The 20296-nt window shown below is 48.8% G+C and overlaps 1 protein-coding gene across 1 annotated transcript in view; it reads left to right on the top strand.

Annotated features, from left to right (window-relative positions):
• The window catches only part of LOC110505731 (tetratricopeptide repeat protein 7B-like), a 122312-nt gene that overhangs the window by 38528 nt on the left and 63488 nt on the right, over positions 1 to 20296 (top strand). Inside the window, 1 exon segment of the mRNA XM_036962931.1 lies at positions 6885 to 7045. Within this exon segment, the coding sequence (XP_036818826.1) occupies positions 6885 to 7045 (161 nt within the window).

Genomic DNA, 20296 nt, shown 5'->3' with positions numbered 1-20296 from the left:
GTAGGGGAGTGGAGAAGTAGAGGGGAGGGATGAGGAGAGGAGATGGAGGGTAGGGAGGAGGAGGAGAAATCAAATTTTATTGATCACATACACGTGTTTAGCAGATGTTATTGCGGGTGTAGCGAAATGCTGGTGTTTCTCTCTAACAGTGCAGTAATATCTAACAGTTTCGCAACAATACACACAAATCCAAAGAAAAGGAATGGAATTAAGAATATATATATATTTGGATGAGCAATGTCAGAGCGGCATAGACTAAGATACAGTAAAATAGAAAACAGTATATACTTATGAGATGAGTAATGTGAAATATGTAAACATTATTAAAGTGACCAGTGTTCCGTTATTAAAGTGGCCAGTTATTTCAAGTCTATGTATACAGTTGAAGTCGGAAGTTTACATACACCTCACCCAAATACATTTAAACTCAGTTTTTCACAATTCCCTGTCTTAGGTCAGTTAGGATCACCACTTTATTTTAAGAATGTGAAATGTCAGAATAATAGTAGAGAGAATGGCTTATTTCAGCTTTTATTTCTTTCATCACATTCCCAGTGGGTCAGAAGTTTACATACACAATTAGTATTTGGCAGCATTGCCTTTAAATTGTTTAACTTTGGTCAAATGTTTTTGGTAGCATTCCACAAGCTTCCCACAATAAGTTGGGTGAATATTGGCCCATTCCTCCTGACAGAGCTGGTGTAACGGAGTCAGGTTTGTAGACCTCCTTGCTCGCGCACGCTTTTTCAGTTCTGCCCACAAATTTTCTATGGGATTGAGGTCAGGGCTTTGTGATGGCCACTCCAATACCTTGACTTTGTTGTCCTTAAGCCATTTTGCCACAACTTTGGAAGTATGCTTGGGGTCATTGTCCATTTGGAAGACCCGTAGCAAACCGTAGTCTGGCTTTTTTATGGTGGTTTTGGAGCAGTGGCTTCTTCCTGGCTGAGCGGCCTTTCATGTTATGTCAATATAGGACTCGTTTTACTGTGGATATAGATACTTTTGTACCTGTTTCCTACAGCATCTTCACAAGGTCCTTTGCTGTTGTTCTGGGATTGATTTGCACTTTTCGCACCAAAGTATGTTCATCTCTAGGAGACAGAATGTGTCTCCTTCCTGAGTGGTATGACGGTTGTGTGGTCCCATGGTGTTTATACTTGCGTACTATTGTTTGTACAGATGAATGTGGTACCTTCAGGCGTTTGGAAATTGCTCCCAGGGATGAACCAGACTTGTGGAGGTCTTCAATATTTTTCCGGGGTCTTTGCTGATTTCTTTTGATTTTCCCATGATGTCAAGCAAAGAGGCACTGAGTTTGAAGGTAGGCCTTGAAATACATCCACAGGTACACATCCAGTTGACTCAAATGATGTCAATTAGCCTATCAGAAGCTTCTAAAGCCATGACATAATTTTCTGGAATTTTCCAAGCTGTTTAACAGCACAGTCAACTTAGTGTATGTAAACCTCTCACCCACTGGAATTGCGGTACAGTGAAATAATCTGTCTGTAAACAATTGTTGTCAAAATTACTTGTGTCATGCACAAAGTAGATGTCCTAACCGACTAGGCAAAACATTAGTTTGTTAACAAGAAATTAGTGGAGTGGTTGAAAAAGCTGAGTTTTAATGACTCCAACCTAAGTGTATGTAAACTTCCGACTTCAACTGTATAAGGTGCTACTGATGGCTATTTAACATTCCGATGGCCTTGAGATAGAAGCTGTTTTTCAGTCTCTCGGTCCCAGCTTTGATGCACCTGTATTGACCTCACTTTCTGGATGATAGCGGGGTGAACAGGCAATGGCTCGGGTGGTTGTTGTCCTTGATGATCCTTCCTTTGACATCGGGTGCTGTAGGTGTCCTAGAGGTTAGGTAGTTTTTCCCCAGTGATGCGTTGGGCAGACCACACCACCCTCTGGAGAGGGAGGTGAGGAGCATAGAGGAGAAGGAGAGGTGGGTGAAAAGTGAAGAGAAGGAGGAGAGGAATAGGAGAGCAGCGTGGAGAGAGAGGGATTGTGAATCATAAATTATATTCAATAACAACCATTGTAATATAAAACTCCCAGGTCACTCTTACTACCAAATACTGTCTCCGATGAGATTCATCTGCTGGACAGTATTGATACACATACACACGACCATCCACACAAACACACACCGCTAACATACGCTACAAAAGTATGTGGATACCTGCTATTCAAACATCTCATGGTCCCCCCTTTGCTGCTATAACAGCCTCCACTCTTTTGGGAAGGCTTTCCACTAGATGTTGGAACATTACTGCGGGGACTTGCTTCCATTCAGCCACAAGCATTAGTGAGGTCGGGCACTGATGTTGGGCGATGCGGCCTGGCTCGCAGTTGGTGTTCCAATTCATCCCGAAGGTGTTCGATGGGGTTGAGGTCAGGGCTCTGTGCGGGCCAGTCAAGTTCTTCCCCACTGATCTCGACAAACCATTTCTCTATGCACCTTGCTTTGTGCATGGGGGGCTTTGCTGAAAAAATGACATTTTATACACCTGTCAGCAATGGGTGTGGCTGAAATTGCCAAATCCACTAATTTGAATGCTTTTGGCCATGTAGTGTATACCATTGATTTCCGGCAGCAGTAGACTAATGAAAAGGACCTGATATTGGTCATTACCTGGTAGATTTAAGCAGGTGTTAACAACTAAGTTGTGTCTGATCATGTATCTACTCCATCAGAGATCTGATTGGCTGAGCTGGGAGAAACATTAGCATAGATATAAAAACCCTGTTATATCTGTGATTGGTTGTCACAAGATAGGCATGTATGGAGGGGAAATCCATAAACACTGATGAGCAAGTACATGAGCTATTTGCCTTTAACTAATGTGAAGGGTAAAGGTTAGGGAGTAGTGATTCAAACAAAATATTTGTTCTGAAAGGGCTTGCTACCGTAACATTGTAGCCAGATGTTAACAGGATAATGGCGGACGGAAGACAGGGTGGTGCGGCAGGTGCCGCTTCTCATACGAATATAATATTATTTTATCTAAACATCAGGTGTACGCCGACCCCAGCTAAGTAACTCTTGCAAAGAGTTAAAGCTCAATTATGTGTTTTATCTCCAGTACTTTGCCATGATTGTCAGTTATGTAGCTGCTCTACTGATAATCTCAGTGCGTCCTTGCTGGGATGACACAAATCTACTGTCAGAGAATATCAACACCAAACACATTGGTTCACCGTTCCACGGGAGCGGACAGTACACAGCATACCATAATGTTTTGAATGATGGCCAATCCTACCTCCCTATTCCACTGAACCGCTTAGGCTAAAGAAAGACAAGTTCAACATTTATCGGAAACATTTAAACAACCTGTTCACTACCCTCCTGCTCTCCGGGGATGTGCAACTCAATCCTGGGCCTAACATCACTGAACCAGCGATACTCACCGGAGTGGAAAGCAGTGGATGGCCTCGTCCACTGATCGTCGCCGCTGGGGAAGTGGGTGAGTGCTATGGTCCCATGGTTTCTCTCGACTCACCCGGCTCCAGGATAGATTTTGACTCTTCAAACATACCCGAGTCGCTATATGTGATCCCTGACTCTGCTTCTGTTACGCAAGCTGTTTTAATTAGTTCTCCGCATCCAGTGCAGGCGGGAGGGATTGTTAATTGCGCTACTGAACTGCCCCTAATCAAAACTAAACACAACGGCCTAAACCCAGCCGTCAGAAAACACCAAAAATGTAACTTTTGTCAATGTGTCAATCACTCTCGAGTCGTCTGGGACCCACTAGCTAAGCCCAAGGGACTACTAGGGGGGCACTTGAACATTCATAATGTCATTCCAAAAAGTGATCAAATTCAACATCTACTCACAGACTCCAACCTTGACTTCCTCTGCCTCTCAGAGACACGGCTCCATAAAACCTCTCCATATGCTGCTTTGATTGTGATTGGCTACAATGTTTTCAGGAGAGACAGGATTGAAGGAAGAGGAGGGGGTGTGATGATTTACATTAAAAAACATATCCGATGTAAACAAATTGAGTGGTCATGTGATAATGAACTAGAATGTATTGGCCTGAACGTTACACTGTCTCCCCAAGTGTCTTTTACCCTTATTGGAATGTATAGACCACCTTCCACCAAAAGTGTGTTTTTTGATCAGTTTAATAACACGCTTAGGGAATGTGATTTTGGGAAAGAGGTCATCTTAATGGGAGATTTTAATATTAATTATGAAGACAAGTCTGTGGTTACTGGGCTATCTGATCATAATCTGATACTTATAGCCAGAAAGCTGTCTAAGAGCAGGTTTAACCTCTCTACTGTTAGAAAGCCGGATCAACTAAGAATACCGAAGAGTGAATTAAACTATTTTGAAAACGCAATTAAGGGAATTAACTGGAAGGACATCTTGTCCTATACAGACGTGGAAGCTGATAGTCAGGTTTTTCTATCCACAATCCAGACTACAATAACTGGTTTCCTAAAGAAAATCAAATCCAAACCTGGCCAATTGAGCACTCTTCCTTGGCTAAATGGAGACATCTGGAAATGGATGAAAGAACGAGATTATGCTCTAAAAGATCCAAATTAGAGCATGACAGACGTAGATTTACCATGCTGAGAAATAAGGTGATAAAAGAAATCAGAAATCAAACTTTTTTATTAACATAATTGGTGAAGTAAAGGGAAATTCTAAATTGATCTGGGAGAATCTAAAAAAGTTAACAGGGAAAGACCATAGTAACATTGCAAAAAGACTAGAAATCATGGTGAATAACAATCTAACACAGGATGCAGTCGAAATAGCAATAGCCTTCAATCCCTACTTTATTGACTGTCAGGGTACTGACACAGAACCCCTCCACTGGTTTCTTGGGCTCAGTGCTAGTGAATGACACTCAACCTGTCTTCATCATAAGGGAGGTTTCTGAGTCAAAGGTGAACAAGGTGCCAAAGATGTGTTTGGGCTGGACTCTACCTTTCTTAAAAACTACAGAGTCACTAATTGGCCCCATTACTAAGGTCACCAACACATCTATTGGTCTCTGGGTGTTTCCAAGGGTATGGAAGACGGCCATCTTTAAATCGGGCGACCCTGCTGACGTGAGTAACTACAGGCCCATTAGTATACTACCTGTGGTGTCAAAGGTTGTTGAAAAATGTGTAGCAGAACAACTGATTGCCCACCTCAACAACAGCCCCTTCACATTACACTCCATGCAGTTTGGCTTCAGAGCAAAACACTCTACAGAAACGGCCAACTGCTTTCTTCTGGAAAATGTGAAGTCCAAGATGGACAAAGGGGGCGTTGTTGGGGCTGTGTTTCTGGACCTAAGGAAGGCTTTTGATACTGTTAACCATGAGATTCTCATCACAGAATTGTCCAAGTTCAACTTTTCCCCCGATGCCTTGATATGGATGAAATCATACCTTGAAGGCAGAACTCCGTGTGTCAGAGTGAGCAATGAGCTGTCGCCCACTCTTAGCTATGATGTGGGCGTGCCCCAAGGGTCAATACTGGGGCCCCTCCTGTTCAGCCTAAACATTAATGATCTGCCTTCTGTCTGTACTGGGTCTGAAGTTCAAATGCATGCAGATGATTCAGTGATATATGTGCATGCAAAGAGCAAACAACAAGCTGCACAAGAACTCACTACTGTAATGGTCCAGGTTACAAAGTGGCTCCGTGACTCGTGTTTGCATCTCAATGTGAAAAAAACTGTTTGCATGTTCTTCACAAAGAGGGCAACAGATGCTACTGAGCCAGATGTCTATGTGTCAGGGGAGAAGCTCCAGGTGGTATCTGATTTTAAGTACCTTGGCATCATACTTGATTCCAACCTCTCTTTTAAAAAGCATGTGAAAAAGGTCATTCAGATAACCAAATTCAACCTAGCTAATTTCCGATTAATACGAAAATTGTTTGACTACAGAGGTAGCTAAACTGTACTTCAAATCTATGATACTCCCCCACTTAACATACTGCTTGACTAGTTGGGCCCAAGCTTGCTGTACAACATTAAAACCTATTCAGTCTGTCTACAAAAAGGCTCTCAAAGTGCTTGATAGGAAGCCCAATAGCCATTGTCACTGTTACATCCTCAGAAAGCATGAGCTCCTGAGTTGGGAAAATCTTGTGCAATACACCGACGCATGTCTTGTATTCAAGATCCTAAATGGCCTGGCTCCCCCTCCACTCAGTATTTTTGTTAAACAGAAAACCCAAACATGTGGCAGCAGATCCACAAGATCTGCAATGAGAGGTGACTGTATAGTTCCTTTAAGGAAAAGCACCTTTAGTAAATCCGCTTTCTCTGTGAGAGCTTCCCATGTCTGGAATAGACAGCCATCAGACACACATAACTGCACCACATATCACACTTTCACAAAATGCATATGAAGACATGGCCAAAGGTCAATCAGATTTGTGAACATGGTCCCTAGCTGTGTATTGCCGCTTTCCATGTTGTCTGTTGTCTGTAGTTTGTGAGGTGTGGAAACACTGTTTCTTTTATGAATTTTGTCTTGCTGCTTTTTGTTCTATGTTGCTCTGTCTGTATGCTACGTCTTGCTTGTCCTATGTTGCTGTCTGTATGCTATGTCTTGCTTGTCCTATGTTGCTCTGCGTGTGCTCACTGCTCAATGATTGTCTGTATAGTAATTATTTTTAATAACCTGCCCAGGGACTGTGGTTGAAAATTAGCTGTCTGGCTAAAACCGGCACTTTTACTGAAACGTTGATTAATGTGCACTGTCGCTGTAAAAATACAATAAACTCAAACTCAGATGTGTTCAGATGTAATAAGGGTTAAGATTAGGGTCCTCTCCAGCATGGCCAGATATCAGCACCCCTTGCTGTGGATGTCTGGTGGGGATCTGACCCGTGCCCTCTGCTATAGATCCCGGAGGCGCTTGGGTACGTGCGTCAGGCTCTGCAGCTGCAGGGAGACGACGTGTACTCTCTCCACCTGCTGGCGCTGCTGCTGTCGGCTCAGAAACACTACCACGACACTCTCAACATCATCGAGATGGCCCTCAGCGACTATCCTGAGAACTTCATGTTAGTCTGGAGTCTGGCCTTTCTCCACAACAGACTCAATGTTATACCCTCTTATTTTGTATATATTAGGATCCTTATTAGCTGTTGCCAAGGCAACCCCTACTCTTCCTGGGGTCCAGGAACAAAACAACACATCACAAGAAAACAATAGTCTACATCGGGGGGTATTCCACCCCCTACGAGGTCCGGAGCCTGCTGGTTTTTTGTTCTACCTGATTAATTGCACACACCTGGTGTCCCAGGTCTAAATCAGTCCCTGATTAGTGGAACTGGCTTAGATGTTCAATACATAACATAAGACACTGTGCACTATATACATGTACACTGCTCCCCCATTGCAGATGTACAATATAACATTTACAATGTTGTTTTATCTTATTCAACTCCATTTCTAATTAATTGTATTTTTTTAGTATTTGTTACAGATAGAAATCACAGTGCTAGCTATACAGACAATATCTCTTCTCCTCCCCATCTCCTCTCCTCCAAATCTCCTCTCCTCCTCCCCATCTCCTCTCCTCCTCCACTCCTCCCCATCTCTTATCCTCCTCCCCATCTCCTCTCCTCCACCCCATCTCCTCTCCTCCTCCCCATCTCCTCTCCTCCTTCCCATTTCCTTTCCTCCTCCCCATCTCCTCCCCTCCTCCCCATCTCTTCTCCTCCTCCCCATCTCCTCTCCTCCTCCCCATCTCCTCTCCTCCCAATCTCCTTTGCCCCCTCCCAATCTCTTCTCCTCCCAATCTCCTTTGCCCCCTCCCAATCTCCTCTCCTCAGTCTCCTCTTCTCAATCTCCTCCTCATCATCTCCTCTTCTCAATCGCCTCTCCTCCCCTCCTCCCCATTTCCTCTCCTCTTCTCAATCTCCTCCTCCCCATCTCCTCTCCTCCTCCCCATCTCTTCTCCTTCCCTTCTCCTCTCCTCCCCCATCTCCTCTCCTCCTCCCCATCTCCTCTCCTCCTCCCCATCTCCTCTCCTCCTTCCCATTTCCTTTCCTCTTCCCCATCTCCTCCCCTCCTCCCCATCTCTTCTCCTCCTCCCCATCTCCTCTCCTCCTCCCCATCTCCTCTCCTCCCAATCTCCTTTGCCCCCTCCCAATCTCTTCTCCTCCCAATCTCCTTTGCCCCCTCCCAATCTCCTCTCCTTAGTCTCCTCTTCTCAATCTCCTCCTCATCATCTCCTCTTCTCAATCGCCTCTCCTCTTCCCCACCTCCTCTCCTCCTCCCCATTTCCTCTCCTTCACCCCATCTCCTCTTCTCAATCGCCTCTCCTTCTCCTCATCTCCTCCCCTCCTCCCCATCTCCTCTCCTTGTCCCCATCTCCTCTCATCCTCCCCATCTTCTCTACTCCTCCCCATCTCTTCTCCTCCCCTTCTCCTCTCCTCCCCCATCTCCTCTCCTCCTCCCCATCCCCTCTCCTCCTCCCCATTTCCTCTCCTCTTCTCAATCTCCTCCTCACTATCTCCTCTCCTCCTCCCCATCTCCTCTCATCCTCATCATCTCCTCTTTTCAATCGCCTCTCCTCCTCCCCATTTCCTCTCCTTTTCTCAATCTCCTCCTCACCATCTCCTCTCCTCTTCCCCATCTCCTCTTTTCCTCCCCATTTCCTCTTCTCAATCTCCTCCTCCCCATCTCCTCCCCTCCTCCCCATCTCCTCTTCTTGTCCCCATCTCCTCTCATCCTCCCCATCTCCTCTCCTCCTTCCCATTTCCTCTCCTTCTCCCCATCTCCTCTTCTCAATCGCCTCTCCTTCTCATCTCCTCCCCTCCTCCCCATCTCCTCTCCTTGTTCCCATCTCCTCTCATCCTCCCCATCTCCTCTACTCCTCCCCATCTCTTCTCCTCCCCTTCTCCTCTCCTCCCCCCATTTCCTCTCCTCCTCCCCATCCCCTCTCCTCCTTCCCATTTCCTCTCCTCCTCCCCAGCTCCTCCCCTCCTCCCCATCTCTTCTCCTCCTCATCATCTCCTCTTCTCAATCGCCTCTCCTCCTCTCCTCCTCCCCATTTCCTCAATCTCCTCCTCACCATCTCCTCTCCTCCTCCCCATCTCCTCTCCTCCTCATCATCTCCTCTTCTCAATCGCCTCTCCTCCTCCCCATCTCCTCTCCTCCTCCCCATTTCCTCTCCTCTTCTCAATCTCCTCCTCACCATCTCTTCTAAATCGCCTTTCCTCCTCCCCATCTCCTCCCCTCCTCCCCATCTCCTCTCCTTGTCCCCATCTCCTCTCATCCTCCCCATCTCCTCTCCTCCTTCCCATTTCCTCTCGTTCTCCCCATCTCCTCTTCTCAATCGCCTCTCCTTCTCCTCATCTCCTCCCCTCCTCCCCATCTCCTCTCCTTGTCCCCATCTAATCTCACCCTCCCCATCTCCTCTACTCCTCCCCATCTCTTCTCCTCCCCTTCTCCTCTCCTCCCCCCCATCTCCTCTCCTCCTCCCCATCCCCTCTCCTCCTTCCCATTTCCTCTCCTCCTCCCCAGCTCCTCCCCTCCTCCCCATCTCTTCTCCTCCTCCCCATCTCCTCTCCTCCTCCCCATCTCCTCTCCTCCTCCCCATCTCCTCTCCTCCCAATCTCCTTTGCCCCCTCCCAATCTCCTCTCCTCAGTCTCCTCTTCTCAATCTCCTCCTCATCATCTCCTCTTCTCAATCGCCTCTCCTCCTCACCATCTCCTCTCCTCCTCCCCATCTCCTCTCCTCCTCATCATCTCCTCTTCTCAATCGCCTCTCCTCCTCCCCATTTCCTCTCCTCTTCTCAATCTCCTCCTCACCATCTCCTCTGCTCTTCCCCATCTCCTCTTTTCCTCCCCATTTCCTCTTCTCAATCTCCTCCTCACCATCTCACCATCTCTTCTGAATCGCCTTTCCTCCTCCCCATCTCCTCCCCTCCTCCCCATCTCCTCTCATCCTCCCCATCTCCTCTCCTCCTTCCCATTTCCTCTCCTTGTCCCCATCTCCTCTTCTCAATCTCCTCTCCTCCTCCCCATCTCCTCTCCTCCTCCCCATCTCTTCTCCTCCTCCCCATCTCTTCTCCTCCTCCCCATCTCTTCTCCTCCTCCCCATCTCTTCTCCTCCTCCCCATCTCTTCTCCTCCTCCCCATCTCTTCTCCTCCTCCCCATCTCCTCTCCTCCTCCCCATCTCCTCTCCTCCTCCCCATCTCCTCTCCTCCTCCCCATCTCCTCTCCTCCTTCCCATTTCCTCTCCTCCTCCCCATCTCTTCTCAATTGCCTCTCCTCCTCCCCATCTCCTCTCCTCCTCATCATCTCCTCTTCTCAATCGCCTCTCCTCCTCCCCATCTCCTCTCCTCCCAATCTCCTTTGCCCCCTCCCAATCTCTTCTCCTCCCAATCTCCTTTGCCCCCTCGCCTCCTCTCCTCAGTCTCCTCTTCTCAATCTCCTCCTCATCATCTCCTCTTCTCAATCGCCTCTCCTCCCCTCCTCCCCATTTCCTCTCCTCTTCTCAATCTCCTCCTCCCCATCTCCTCTCCTCCTCCCCATCTCTTCTCCTTCCCTTCTCCTCTCCTCCCCCATCTCCTCTCCTCCTCCCCATCTCCTCTCCTCCTCCCCATCTCCTCTCCTCCTTCCCATTTCCTTTCCTCTTCCCCATCTCCTCCCCTCCTCCCCATCTCTTCTCCTCCTCCCCATCTCCTCTCCTCCTCCCCATCTCCTCTCCTCCCAATCTCCTTTGCCCCCTCCCAATCTCTTCTCCTCCCAATCTCCTTTGCCCCCTCCCAATCTCCTCTCCTCAGTCTCCTCTTCTCAATCTCCTCCTCATCATCTCCTCTTCTCAATCGCCTCTCCTCTTCCCCACCTCCTCTCCTCCTCCCCATTTCCTCTCCTTCACCCCATCTCCTCTTCTCAATCGCCTCTCCTTCTCCTCATCTCCTCCCCTCCTCCCCATCTCCTCTCCTTGTCCCCATCTCCTCTCATCCTCCCCATCTTCTCTACTCCTCCCCATCTCTTCTCCTCCCCTTCTCCTCTCCTCCCCCATCTCCTCTCCTCCTCCCCATCCCCTCTCCTCCTCCCCATTTCCTCTCCTCTTCTCAATCTCCTCCTCACTATCTCCTCTCCTCCTCCCCATCTCCTCTCATCCTCATCATCTCCTCTTTTCAATCGCCTCTCCTCCTCCCCATTTCCTCTCCTTTTCTCAATCTCCTCCTCACCATCTCCTCTCCTCTTCCCCATCTCCTCTTTTCCTCCCCATTTCCTCTTCTCAATCTCCTCCTCCCCATCTCCTCCCCTCCTCCCCATCTCCTCTTCTTGTCCCCATCTCCTCTCATCCTCCCCATCTCCTCTCCTCCTTCCCATTTCCTCTCCTTCTCCCCATCTCCTCTTCTCAATCGCCTCTCCTTCTCATCTCCTCCCCTCCTCCCCATCTCCTCTCCTTGTTCCCATCTCCTCTCATCCTCCCCATCTCCTCTACTCCTCCCCATCTCTTCTCCTCCCCTTCTCCTCTCCTCCCCCCATTTCCTCTCCTCCTCCCCATCCCCTCTCCTCCTTCCCATTTCCTCTCCTCCTCCCCAGCTCCTCCCCTCCTCCCCATCTCTTCTCCTCCTCATCATCTCCTCTTCTCAATCGCCTCTCCTCCTCTCCTCCTCCCCATTTCCTCAATCTCCTCCTCACCATCTCCTCTCCTCCTCCCCATCTCCTCTCCTCCTCATCATCTCCTCTTCTCAATCGCCTCTCCTCCTCCCCATCTCCTCTCCTCCTCCCCATTTCCTCTCCTCTTCTCAATCTCCTCCTCACCATCTCTTCTAAATCGCCTTTCCTCCTCCCCATCTCCTCCCCTCCTCCCCATCTCCTCTCCTTGTCCCCATCTCCTCTCATCCTCCCCATCTCCTCTCCTCCTTCCCATTTCCTCTCGTTCTCCCCATCTCCTCTTCTCAATCGCCTCTCCTTCTCCTCATCTCCTCCCCTCCTCCCCATCTCCTCTCCTTGTCCCCATCTAATCTCATCCTCCCCATCTCCTCTACTCCTCCCCATCTCTTCTCCTCCCCTTCTCCTCTCCTCCCCCCCATCTCCTCTCCTCCTCCCCATCCCCTCTCCTCCTTCCCATTTCCTCTCCTCCTCCCCAGCTCCTCCCCTCCTCCCCATCTCTTCTCCTCCTCCCCATCTCCTCTCCTCCTCCCCATCTCCTCTCCTCCTCCCCATCTCCTCTCCTCCCAATCTCCTTTGCCCCCTCCCAATCTCCTCTCCTCAGTCTCCTCTTCTCAATCTCCTCCTCATCATCTCCTCTTCTCAATCGCCTCTCCTCCTCACCATCTCCTCTCCTCCTCCCCATCTCCTCTCCTCCTCATCATCTCCTCTTCTCAATCGCCTCTCCTCCTCCCCATTTCCTCTCCTCTTCTCAATCTCCTCCTCACCATCTCCTCTGCTCTTCCCCATCTCCTCTTTTCCTCCCCATTTCCTCTTCTCAATCTCCTCCTCACCATCTCACCATCTCTTCTGAATCGCCTTTCCTCCTCCCCATCTCCTCCCCTCCTCCCCATCTCCTCTCATCCTCCCCATCTCCTCTCCTCCTTCCCATTTCCTCTCCTTGTCCCCATCTCCTCTTCTCAATCTCCTCTCCTCCTCCCCATCTCCTCTCCTCCTCCCCATCTCTTCTCCTCCTCCCCATCTCTTCTCCTCCTCCCCATCTCTTCTCCTCCTCCCCATCTCTTCTCCTCCTCCCCATCTCTTCTCCTCCTCCCCATCTCTTCTCCTCCTCCCCATCTCCTCTCCTCCTCCCCATCTCCTCTCCTCCTCCCCATCTCCTCTCCTCCTCCCCATCTCCTCTCCTCCTTCCCATTTCCTCTCCTCCTCCCCATCTCTTCTCAATTGCCTCTCCTCCTCCCCATCTCCTCTCCTCCTCATCATCTCCTCTTCTCAATCGCCTCTCCTCCTCCCCATCTCCTCTCCTCCTCCCCATTTCCTCTCCTCTTCTCAATCTCCTCCTCACCATCTCTTCTAAATCGCCTTTCCTCCTCCCCATCTCCTCCCCTCCTCCCCATCTCCTCTCCTTGTCCCCATCTCCTCTCATCCTCCCCATCTCCTCTCCTCCTTCCCATTTCCTCTCGTTCTCCCCATCTCCTCTTCTCAATCGCCTCTCCTTCTCCTCATCTCCTCCCCTCCTCCCCATCTCCTCTCCTTGTCCCCATCTAATCTCATCCTCCCCATCTCCTCTACTCCTCCCCATCTCTTCTCCTCCCCTTCTCCTCTCCTCCCCCCCATCTCCTCTCCTCCTCCCCATCCCCTCTCCTCCTTCCCATTTCCTCTCCTCCTCCCCAGCTCCTCCCCTCCTCCCCATCTCTTCTCCTCCTCCCCATCTCCTCTCCTCCTCCCCATCTCCTCTCCTCCTCCCCATCTCCTCTCCTCCCAATCTCCTTTGCCCCCTCCCAATCTCCTCTCCTCAGTCTCCTCTTCTCAATCTCCTCCTCATCATCTCCTCTTCTCAATCGCCTCTCCTCCTCACCATCTCCTCTCCTCCTCCCCATCTCCTCTCCTCCTCATCATCTCCTCTTCTCAATCGCCTCTCCTCCTCCCCATTTCCTCTCCTCTTCTCAATCTCCTCCTCACCATCTCCTCTGCTCTTCCCCATCTCCTCTTTTCCTCCCCATTTCCTCTTCTCAATCTCCTCCTCACCATCTCACCATCTCTTCTGAATCGCCTTTCCTCCTCCCCATCTCCTCCCCTCCTCCCCATCTCCTCTCATCCTCCCCATCTCCTCTCCTCCTTCCCATTTCCTCTCCTTGTCCCCATCTCCTCTTCTCAATCTCCTCTCCTCCTCCCCATCTCCTCTCCTCCTCCCCATCTCTTCTCCTCCTCCCCATCTCTTCTCCTCCTCCCCATCTCTTCTCCTCCTCCCCATCTCTTCTCCTCCTCCCCATCTCTTCTCCTCCTCCCCATCTCCTCTCCTCCTCCCCATCTCCTCTCCTCCTCCCCATCTCCTCTCCTCCTCCCCATCTCCTCTCCTCCTTCCCATTTCCTCTCCTCCTCCCCATCTCTTCTCAATTGCCTCTCTTCCTCCCCATCTCCTCATCCCTATTTCCTCTCCTCCCCATCTCCTCTCCCCCCAATCTCCTTTGCCCCCTCGCAATCTCCTCTCCTCAATCTCCTCTTCTCAATCTCCTCCTCACCATCTCCTCTTCTCAATCGCCTCTCCGCCTCCCCATTTCCTCTCCTCTTCTCAATCTCCTCCTCACCATCTCCTCTTCTGAATCGCCTCTACTCCCCCCCATCTCCTCTCCTCATCCCCATCTCCTTTTCCCCCTCCCCATCTCCTCATCCCCATCTCCTTTTCGCCCTCCCCATCTCTTCTCCTCCTCCCCATCTACTCTCCTCATCCCCATCTCCTCATCCCCATCTCCTTTTCCTCTCCTCTTCTCAATCTCCTCCTCCCCATCTCCTCTCCTCCTCCCCATTTCCTCTCCTCCTCCCCATCTCCTCTTCTCAATTGCCTTTCTTCAAATCAAATTAAATCAAATGTATTTATATAGCCCTTAGTACATCAGCTGATATCTCAAAGTGCTGTACAGAAACCCAGCCTAAAACCCCAAACAGCAAGCAATGCAGGTGTAGAAGCACGGTGGCTAGGAAAAACTCCCTAGAAAGGCCAAAACCTAGGAAGAAACCTAGAGCGGAACCAGGCTATGTGGGGTGGCCAGTCCTCTTCTGGCTGTGCCGGGTGGAGATTATAACAGAACATGGCCAAGATGTTCAAATGTTCATAAATGACCAGCATGGTCGAATAATAATAAGGCAGAACAGTTGAAACTGGAGCAGCAGCACGGCCAGGTGGACTGGGGACAGCAAGGAGTCATCATGTCAGGTATTCCTGGGGCATGGTCCTAGGGCTCAGGTCCTCCGAGAGAAAGAAAGAGAGAAGGAGAGAATTAGAGAACGCACACTTAGATTCACACAGGACACCGAATAGGACAGGAGAAGTACTCCAGATATAACAAACTGACCCTAGCCCCCCGACACAAACTACTGCAGCATAAATACTGGAGGCTGAGACAGGAGGGGTCAGGAGACACTGTGGCCCCATCCGAGGACACCCCCGGACAGGGCCAAACAGGAAGGATATAACCCCACCCACTTTGCCAAAGCACAGCCCCCACACCACTAGAGGGATATCTTCAACCACCAACTCACCATCCTGAGACAAGGCTGAGTATAGCCCAGAAAGACCTCCGCCACGGCACAACCCAAGGGGGGGAAGGGGGGGGGGGGTGCCAACCCAGACAGGATGACCACATCAGTGAATCAACCCACTCAGGTGACACACCCCCTCCAGGGACGGCATGAGAGAGCCCCAGTAAGCCAGTGACTCAGCCCCTGTAATAGGGTTAGAGGCAGAGAATCCCAGTGGAAAGAGGGGAACCGGCCAGGCAGAGACAGCAAGGGCAGTTCGTTGCTCCAGAGCCTTTCCGTTCACCTCCCACTCCTGGGCCAGACTACACTCAATCATATGACCCACTGAAGAGATGAGTCTTCAGTAAAGACTTAAAGGTTGAGACCGAGTTTGCGTCTCTGACATGGGTAGGCAGACCTTTCCATAAAAATGGAGCTCTATAGGAGAAAGCCCTGCCTCCAGCTGTTTGCTTAGAAATTCTAGGGACAATTAGGAGGCCTGCGTCGTGTGACCGTAGCGTACGTGTAGGTATGTACGGCAGGACCAAATCAAAGAGATAGGTAGGAGCAAGCCCATGTAATGCTTTGTAGGTTAGCAATAAAACCTTGAAATCAGCCCTTGCTTTGATAGGAAGCCAGTGTAGAGAGGCTAGCACTGGAGTAATATGCTTTATCCGGGTAGCCGGAAAGTAGAGCATTGCAGTAGTCTAACCTAGAAGTGACAAAAGCATGGATTAATTTTTCTGCATCATTTTTGAACAGAAAGTTTCTGATTTTTGCAATGTTACATAGATGGAAAAAAACTGTCCTTGAAATGGTCTTGATATGTTCTTCAAAAGAGAGATCAGGGTCCAGAGTAACGCCGAGGTCCTTCACAGTTTTATTTGAGACGACTGTACAACCATTAAGATTAATTGTCAGATTCAACAGAAGATCTCTTTGTTTCTTGGGACCTAGAACAAGCATCTCTGTTGTCCGAGTTTAAAAGTAGAAAGTTTGCAGCCATCCACTTCCTTATGTCTGAAACACATGCTTCTAGCAAGGGCAATTTTGGGGCTTCACCATGTTTCATTGAAATGTACAGCTGTGTGTCATCCGCATAGCAGTGAAAGTTAACATTATGTTTTCGAATAACATCCCCAAGAGGTAAAATATATAGTGAAAACAATAGTGGTCCTAAAACGGAACCTTGAGGAACACCGAAATTTCCAGTTGATTTGTCAGAGGACAAACCATTCACAGAGACAAACTGATATCTTTCCGACAGATAAGATCTAAACCAGGCCAGAACTTGTCCGTGTAGACCAATTTGGCTTTCCAATCCCTCCAAAAGAATGTGGTGATCGATGGTATCGAAAGCAGCACTAAGGTCTAGGAGCACGAGGACAGATGCAGAGCCTCGGTCCGATGCCATTAAAATGTAATTTACCACCTTCACAAGTGCCGTCTCAGTGCTATGATGGGGTCTAAAACCAGACTGAAGCATTTCGTATACATTGTTTGTCTTCAGGAAGGCAGTGAGTTGCTGCGCAACAGCCTTTTCTAAAATTTTTGAGAGGAGTGGAAAATTCGATATAGGCCGATAGTTTTTTATATTTTCTGGGTCAAGGTTTGGCTTTTTCAAGAGAGGCTTTATTACTGCCACTTTTAGTGAGTTTGGTACACATCCGGTGGATAGAGAGCCGTTTATTATGTTCAACATAGGAGGGCCAAGCACAGGAAGCAGCTCTTTCAGTAGTTTAGTTGGAATAGGGTCCAGTATGCAGCTTGAAGGTTTAGCGGCCATGATTATTTTCATCATTGTGTCAAGAGATATAGTACTAAAACACTTGAGTGTCTCTCTTGATCCTAGGTCCTGGCAGAGTTGTGCAGACTCAGGACAACTGAGCTTTGAAGGAATACGCAGATTTAAAGAGGAGTCCGTAATTTGCTTTCTAATGATCATAATCTTTTCCTCAAAGAAGTTCATGAATTTATCACTGCTAAAGTGAAAGTCATCCTCTCTTGGGGAATGCTGCTTTTTAGTTAGCTTTGCGACAGTATCAAAAAGGAATTTCGGATTGTTCTTATTTTCCTCAATTAAGTTAGAAAAATAGGATGATCGAGCAGCAGTAAGGGCTCTTCGGTACTGCACAGTACTGTCTTTCCAAGCTAGTCGGAAGACTTCCAGTTTGGTGTGGCGCCATTTCCGTTCCAATTTTCTGGAAGCTTGATTCAGAGCTCGGGTATTTTCTGTGTAGCAGGGAGCTAGTTTCTTATGAGAAATGTTTTTAGTTTTTAGGGGTGCAACTGCATCTAGGGTATTGCGCAAGGTTAAATTGAGTTCCTCAGTTAGGTGGTTAACTGATTTTTGTCCTCTGGCGTCCTTGGGTAGACAGAGGGAATCTGGAAGGACATCAAGGAATCTTTGTGTTGTCTGTGAATTTATAGCACGACTTTTGATGTTCCTTGGTTGGGGTCTGAGCAGATTATTTGTTGCAATTGCAAACGTAATAAAATGGTGGTCCGATAGTCCAGGATTATGAGGAAAAACATTAAGATCCACAACATTTATTCCATGGGACAAAACTAGGTCCAGCGTATGACTGTGACAGTGGGTGGGTCCAGAGACATGTTGGACAAAACCCACTGAGTCGATGATGGCTCCGAAAGCCTTTTGGAGTGGGTCTGTGGACTTTTCCATGTGAATATTAAAGTCACCAAAGATTAGAATATTATCTGCTATGACTACAAGGTCCGATAGGAATTCAGGGAACTCAGTGAGGAACGCTGTATATGGCCCAGGAGGCCTGTGAACAGTAGCTATAAAATGTGATTGAGTAGGCTGCATAGATTTCATGACTAGAAGCTCAAAAGACGAAAACGTCATTTATTTTTTTTGTAAATTGAAATTTTCTATCGTAAATGTTAGCAACACCTCCGCCTTTGCGGGATGCACGGGGGATATGGTCACTAGTGTAGCCAGGAGGTGAGGCCTCATTTAACACAGTAAATTCATCAGGCTTAAGCCATGTTTCAGTCAGGCCAATCACATCAAGATTATGATCAGTGATTAGTTCATTGACTATAATTGCCTTTGAAGTAAGGGATCTAACATTAAGTAGCCCTATTTTGAGATGTGAGGTATCATGATCTCTTTCAATAATGACAGGAATGGAGGTGGTCTTTATCCTAGTGAGATTGCTAAGGCGAACACCGCCATGTTTTGTTTTGCCCAACCTAGGTCGAGGCACAGACACGGTCTCAATGGTGATAGCTGAGCTGACTACACTGACTGTGCTAGTGGCAGACTCCACTATGCTGGCAGGCTGGCTAACAGCCTGCTGCCTGGCCTGCACCCTATTTCATTGCGGAGCTAGAGGAGTTAGAGCCCTGTCTATGTTGGTAGATAAGATGAGAGCACCCCTCCAGCTAGGATGGAGTCCGTGACACCTCAGCAGGTCAGGCTTGGTCCTGTTTGTGGGTGAGTCCCAGAAAGAGGGCCAATTATCTACAAATTCTATCTTTTGGGAGGGGCAGAAAACAGTTTTCAACCAGCGATTGAGTTGTGAGACTCTGCTGTAGAGCTCATCACTCCCCCTAACTGGGAGGGGGCCAGAGACAATTACTCGATGCCGACACATCTTTCTAGCTGATTTACACGCAGAAGCTATGTTGCGCTTGGTGATCTCTTGACTGTTTCATCCTAACATCGTTGGTGCCGACGTGGATAACAATATCTCTATACTCTCTACACTCGCCAGTTTTAGCTTTAGCCAGCACCATCTTCAGATTAGCCTTAACGTCGGTAGCCCTGCCCCCTGGTAAACAGTGTATGATCGCTGGATGATTTGTTTTAAGTCTAATACTGCGGGTAATGGAGTCGCCAATGACTAGAGTTTTCAATTTGTCAGAGCTAATGGTGGGAAGCTTCGGCGTCTCAGACCCCGTAACGGGAGGAGTAGAGACCAGAGAAGAGTCAGCCTCTGACTCCGACCCGCTGCTTAATGGGGAAAACCGGTTGAAAGTTTCTGTCGGCTGAATGAGCGACACCGGTTGAGCGTTCCTACAGCATTTCCTTCCAGAAACCGTGAAAAAGTTGTCCGGCTGCGGGGACTGTGCCAGGGATTTATACTACTATCTGTACTTACTGGTGGCACAGACGCTGTTTCATCCTTTCCTACACTGAAATGACCCTTGCCTAACAATTGCGTCTGAAGCTGGGCTTGTAGCACTGCTATCCTCGCCGTAAGGCGAGTACAGCGACTGCAATTAGAAGGCATCATGTTAATGTTACTACTTAGCTTCGGCTGTTGGAGGTCCTGACGAATCGTGTCCAGATAAAGCGTCCCCCCAATCTCCTTTGCCCCCTCGCAATCTCCCCTCCTCAATCTCCTCTTCTCAATCGCCTCTCCTCCTCCCCATTTCCTCTCCTCTTCTCAATCTCCTCCTCACCATCTCCTCTTCTGAATCGCCTCTAGTCCTCCCCATCTCCTCTCCTCACCCCCATCTCCCTTCCTCCTCCCCATCTCCTCTCCCCCTCTCAATCTCCTCTCCTCCTCCCCATCTACTCTCCTCATCCCCATCTCCTCATCCCCATCTCCTTTTCCCCCTCCCCATCTCCTCTCCTCCTCCCCATCTACTCTCCTCATCTCCTCTCCTCCTCACTATCTCCTCTTCTCAATCTCCTCCTCCCCATCTCCTCTCCTCCTCTCCGGTGTCTGACACCTCTGTCTCCCTCTCACACCTCTGTCTCTGTGTAATCCTGAGATACTTAAAAAAAAAAATCCCTGCTCTGTTTGTTTACAGTGTTTTGAATTTCTCAATTTATAATCGATTTAGCCTGCTGTACCCTCAGGGCACCACAGTGTTGGCTGCTGTACCCTCAGGGCACCACAGTGTTGGCTGCTGTGCCCTCAGGGCACCACAGTGTTGGCTGCTGTACCCTCAGAACACCACAGTGTTGGCTGCTGTACCCTCAGGGCACCACAGTGTTGGCTGCTGTACCCTCAGGGCACCACAGTGTTGGCTGCTGTACCCTCAGAACACCACAGTGTTGGCTGCTGTGCCCTCAGAACACCACAGTGTTGGCTGCTGTACCCTCAGAACACCACAGTGTTGGCTGCTGTGCCGCTCTCTCTGCCTTAGCCACTTACACAACATGAAAAATAAC

The sequence above is a fragment of the Oncorhynchus mykiss genome, chromosome 25 (genome assembly GCF_013265735.2).
Source record: "Oncorhynchus mykiss isolate Arlee chromosome 25, USDA_OmykA_1.1, whole genome shotgun sequence".
Taxonomy (NCBI): Eukaryota; Metazoa; Chordata; class Actinopteri; order Salmoniformes; family Salmonidae; genus Oncorhynchus; species Oncorhynchus mykiss.
This window is presented reverse-complemented; position numbering and strand designations above follow the sequence as displayed.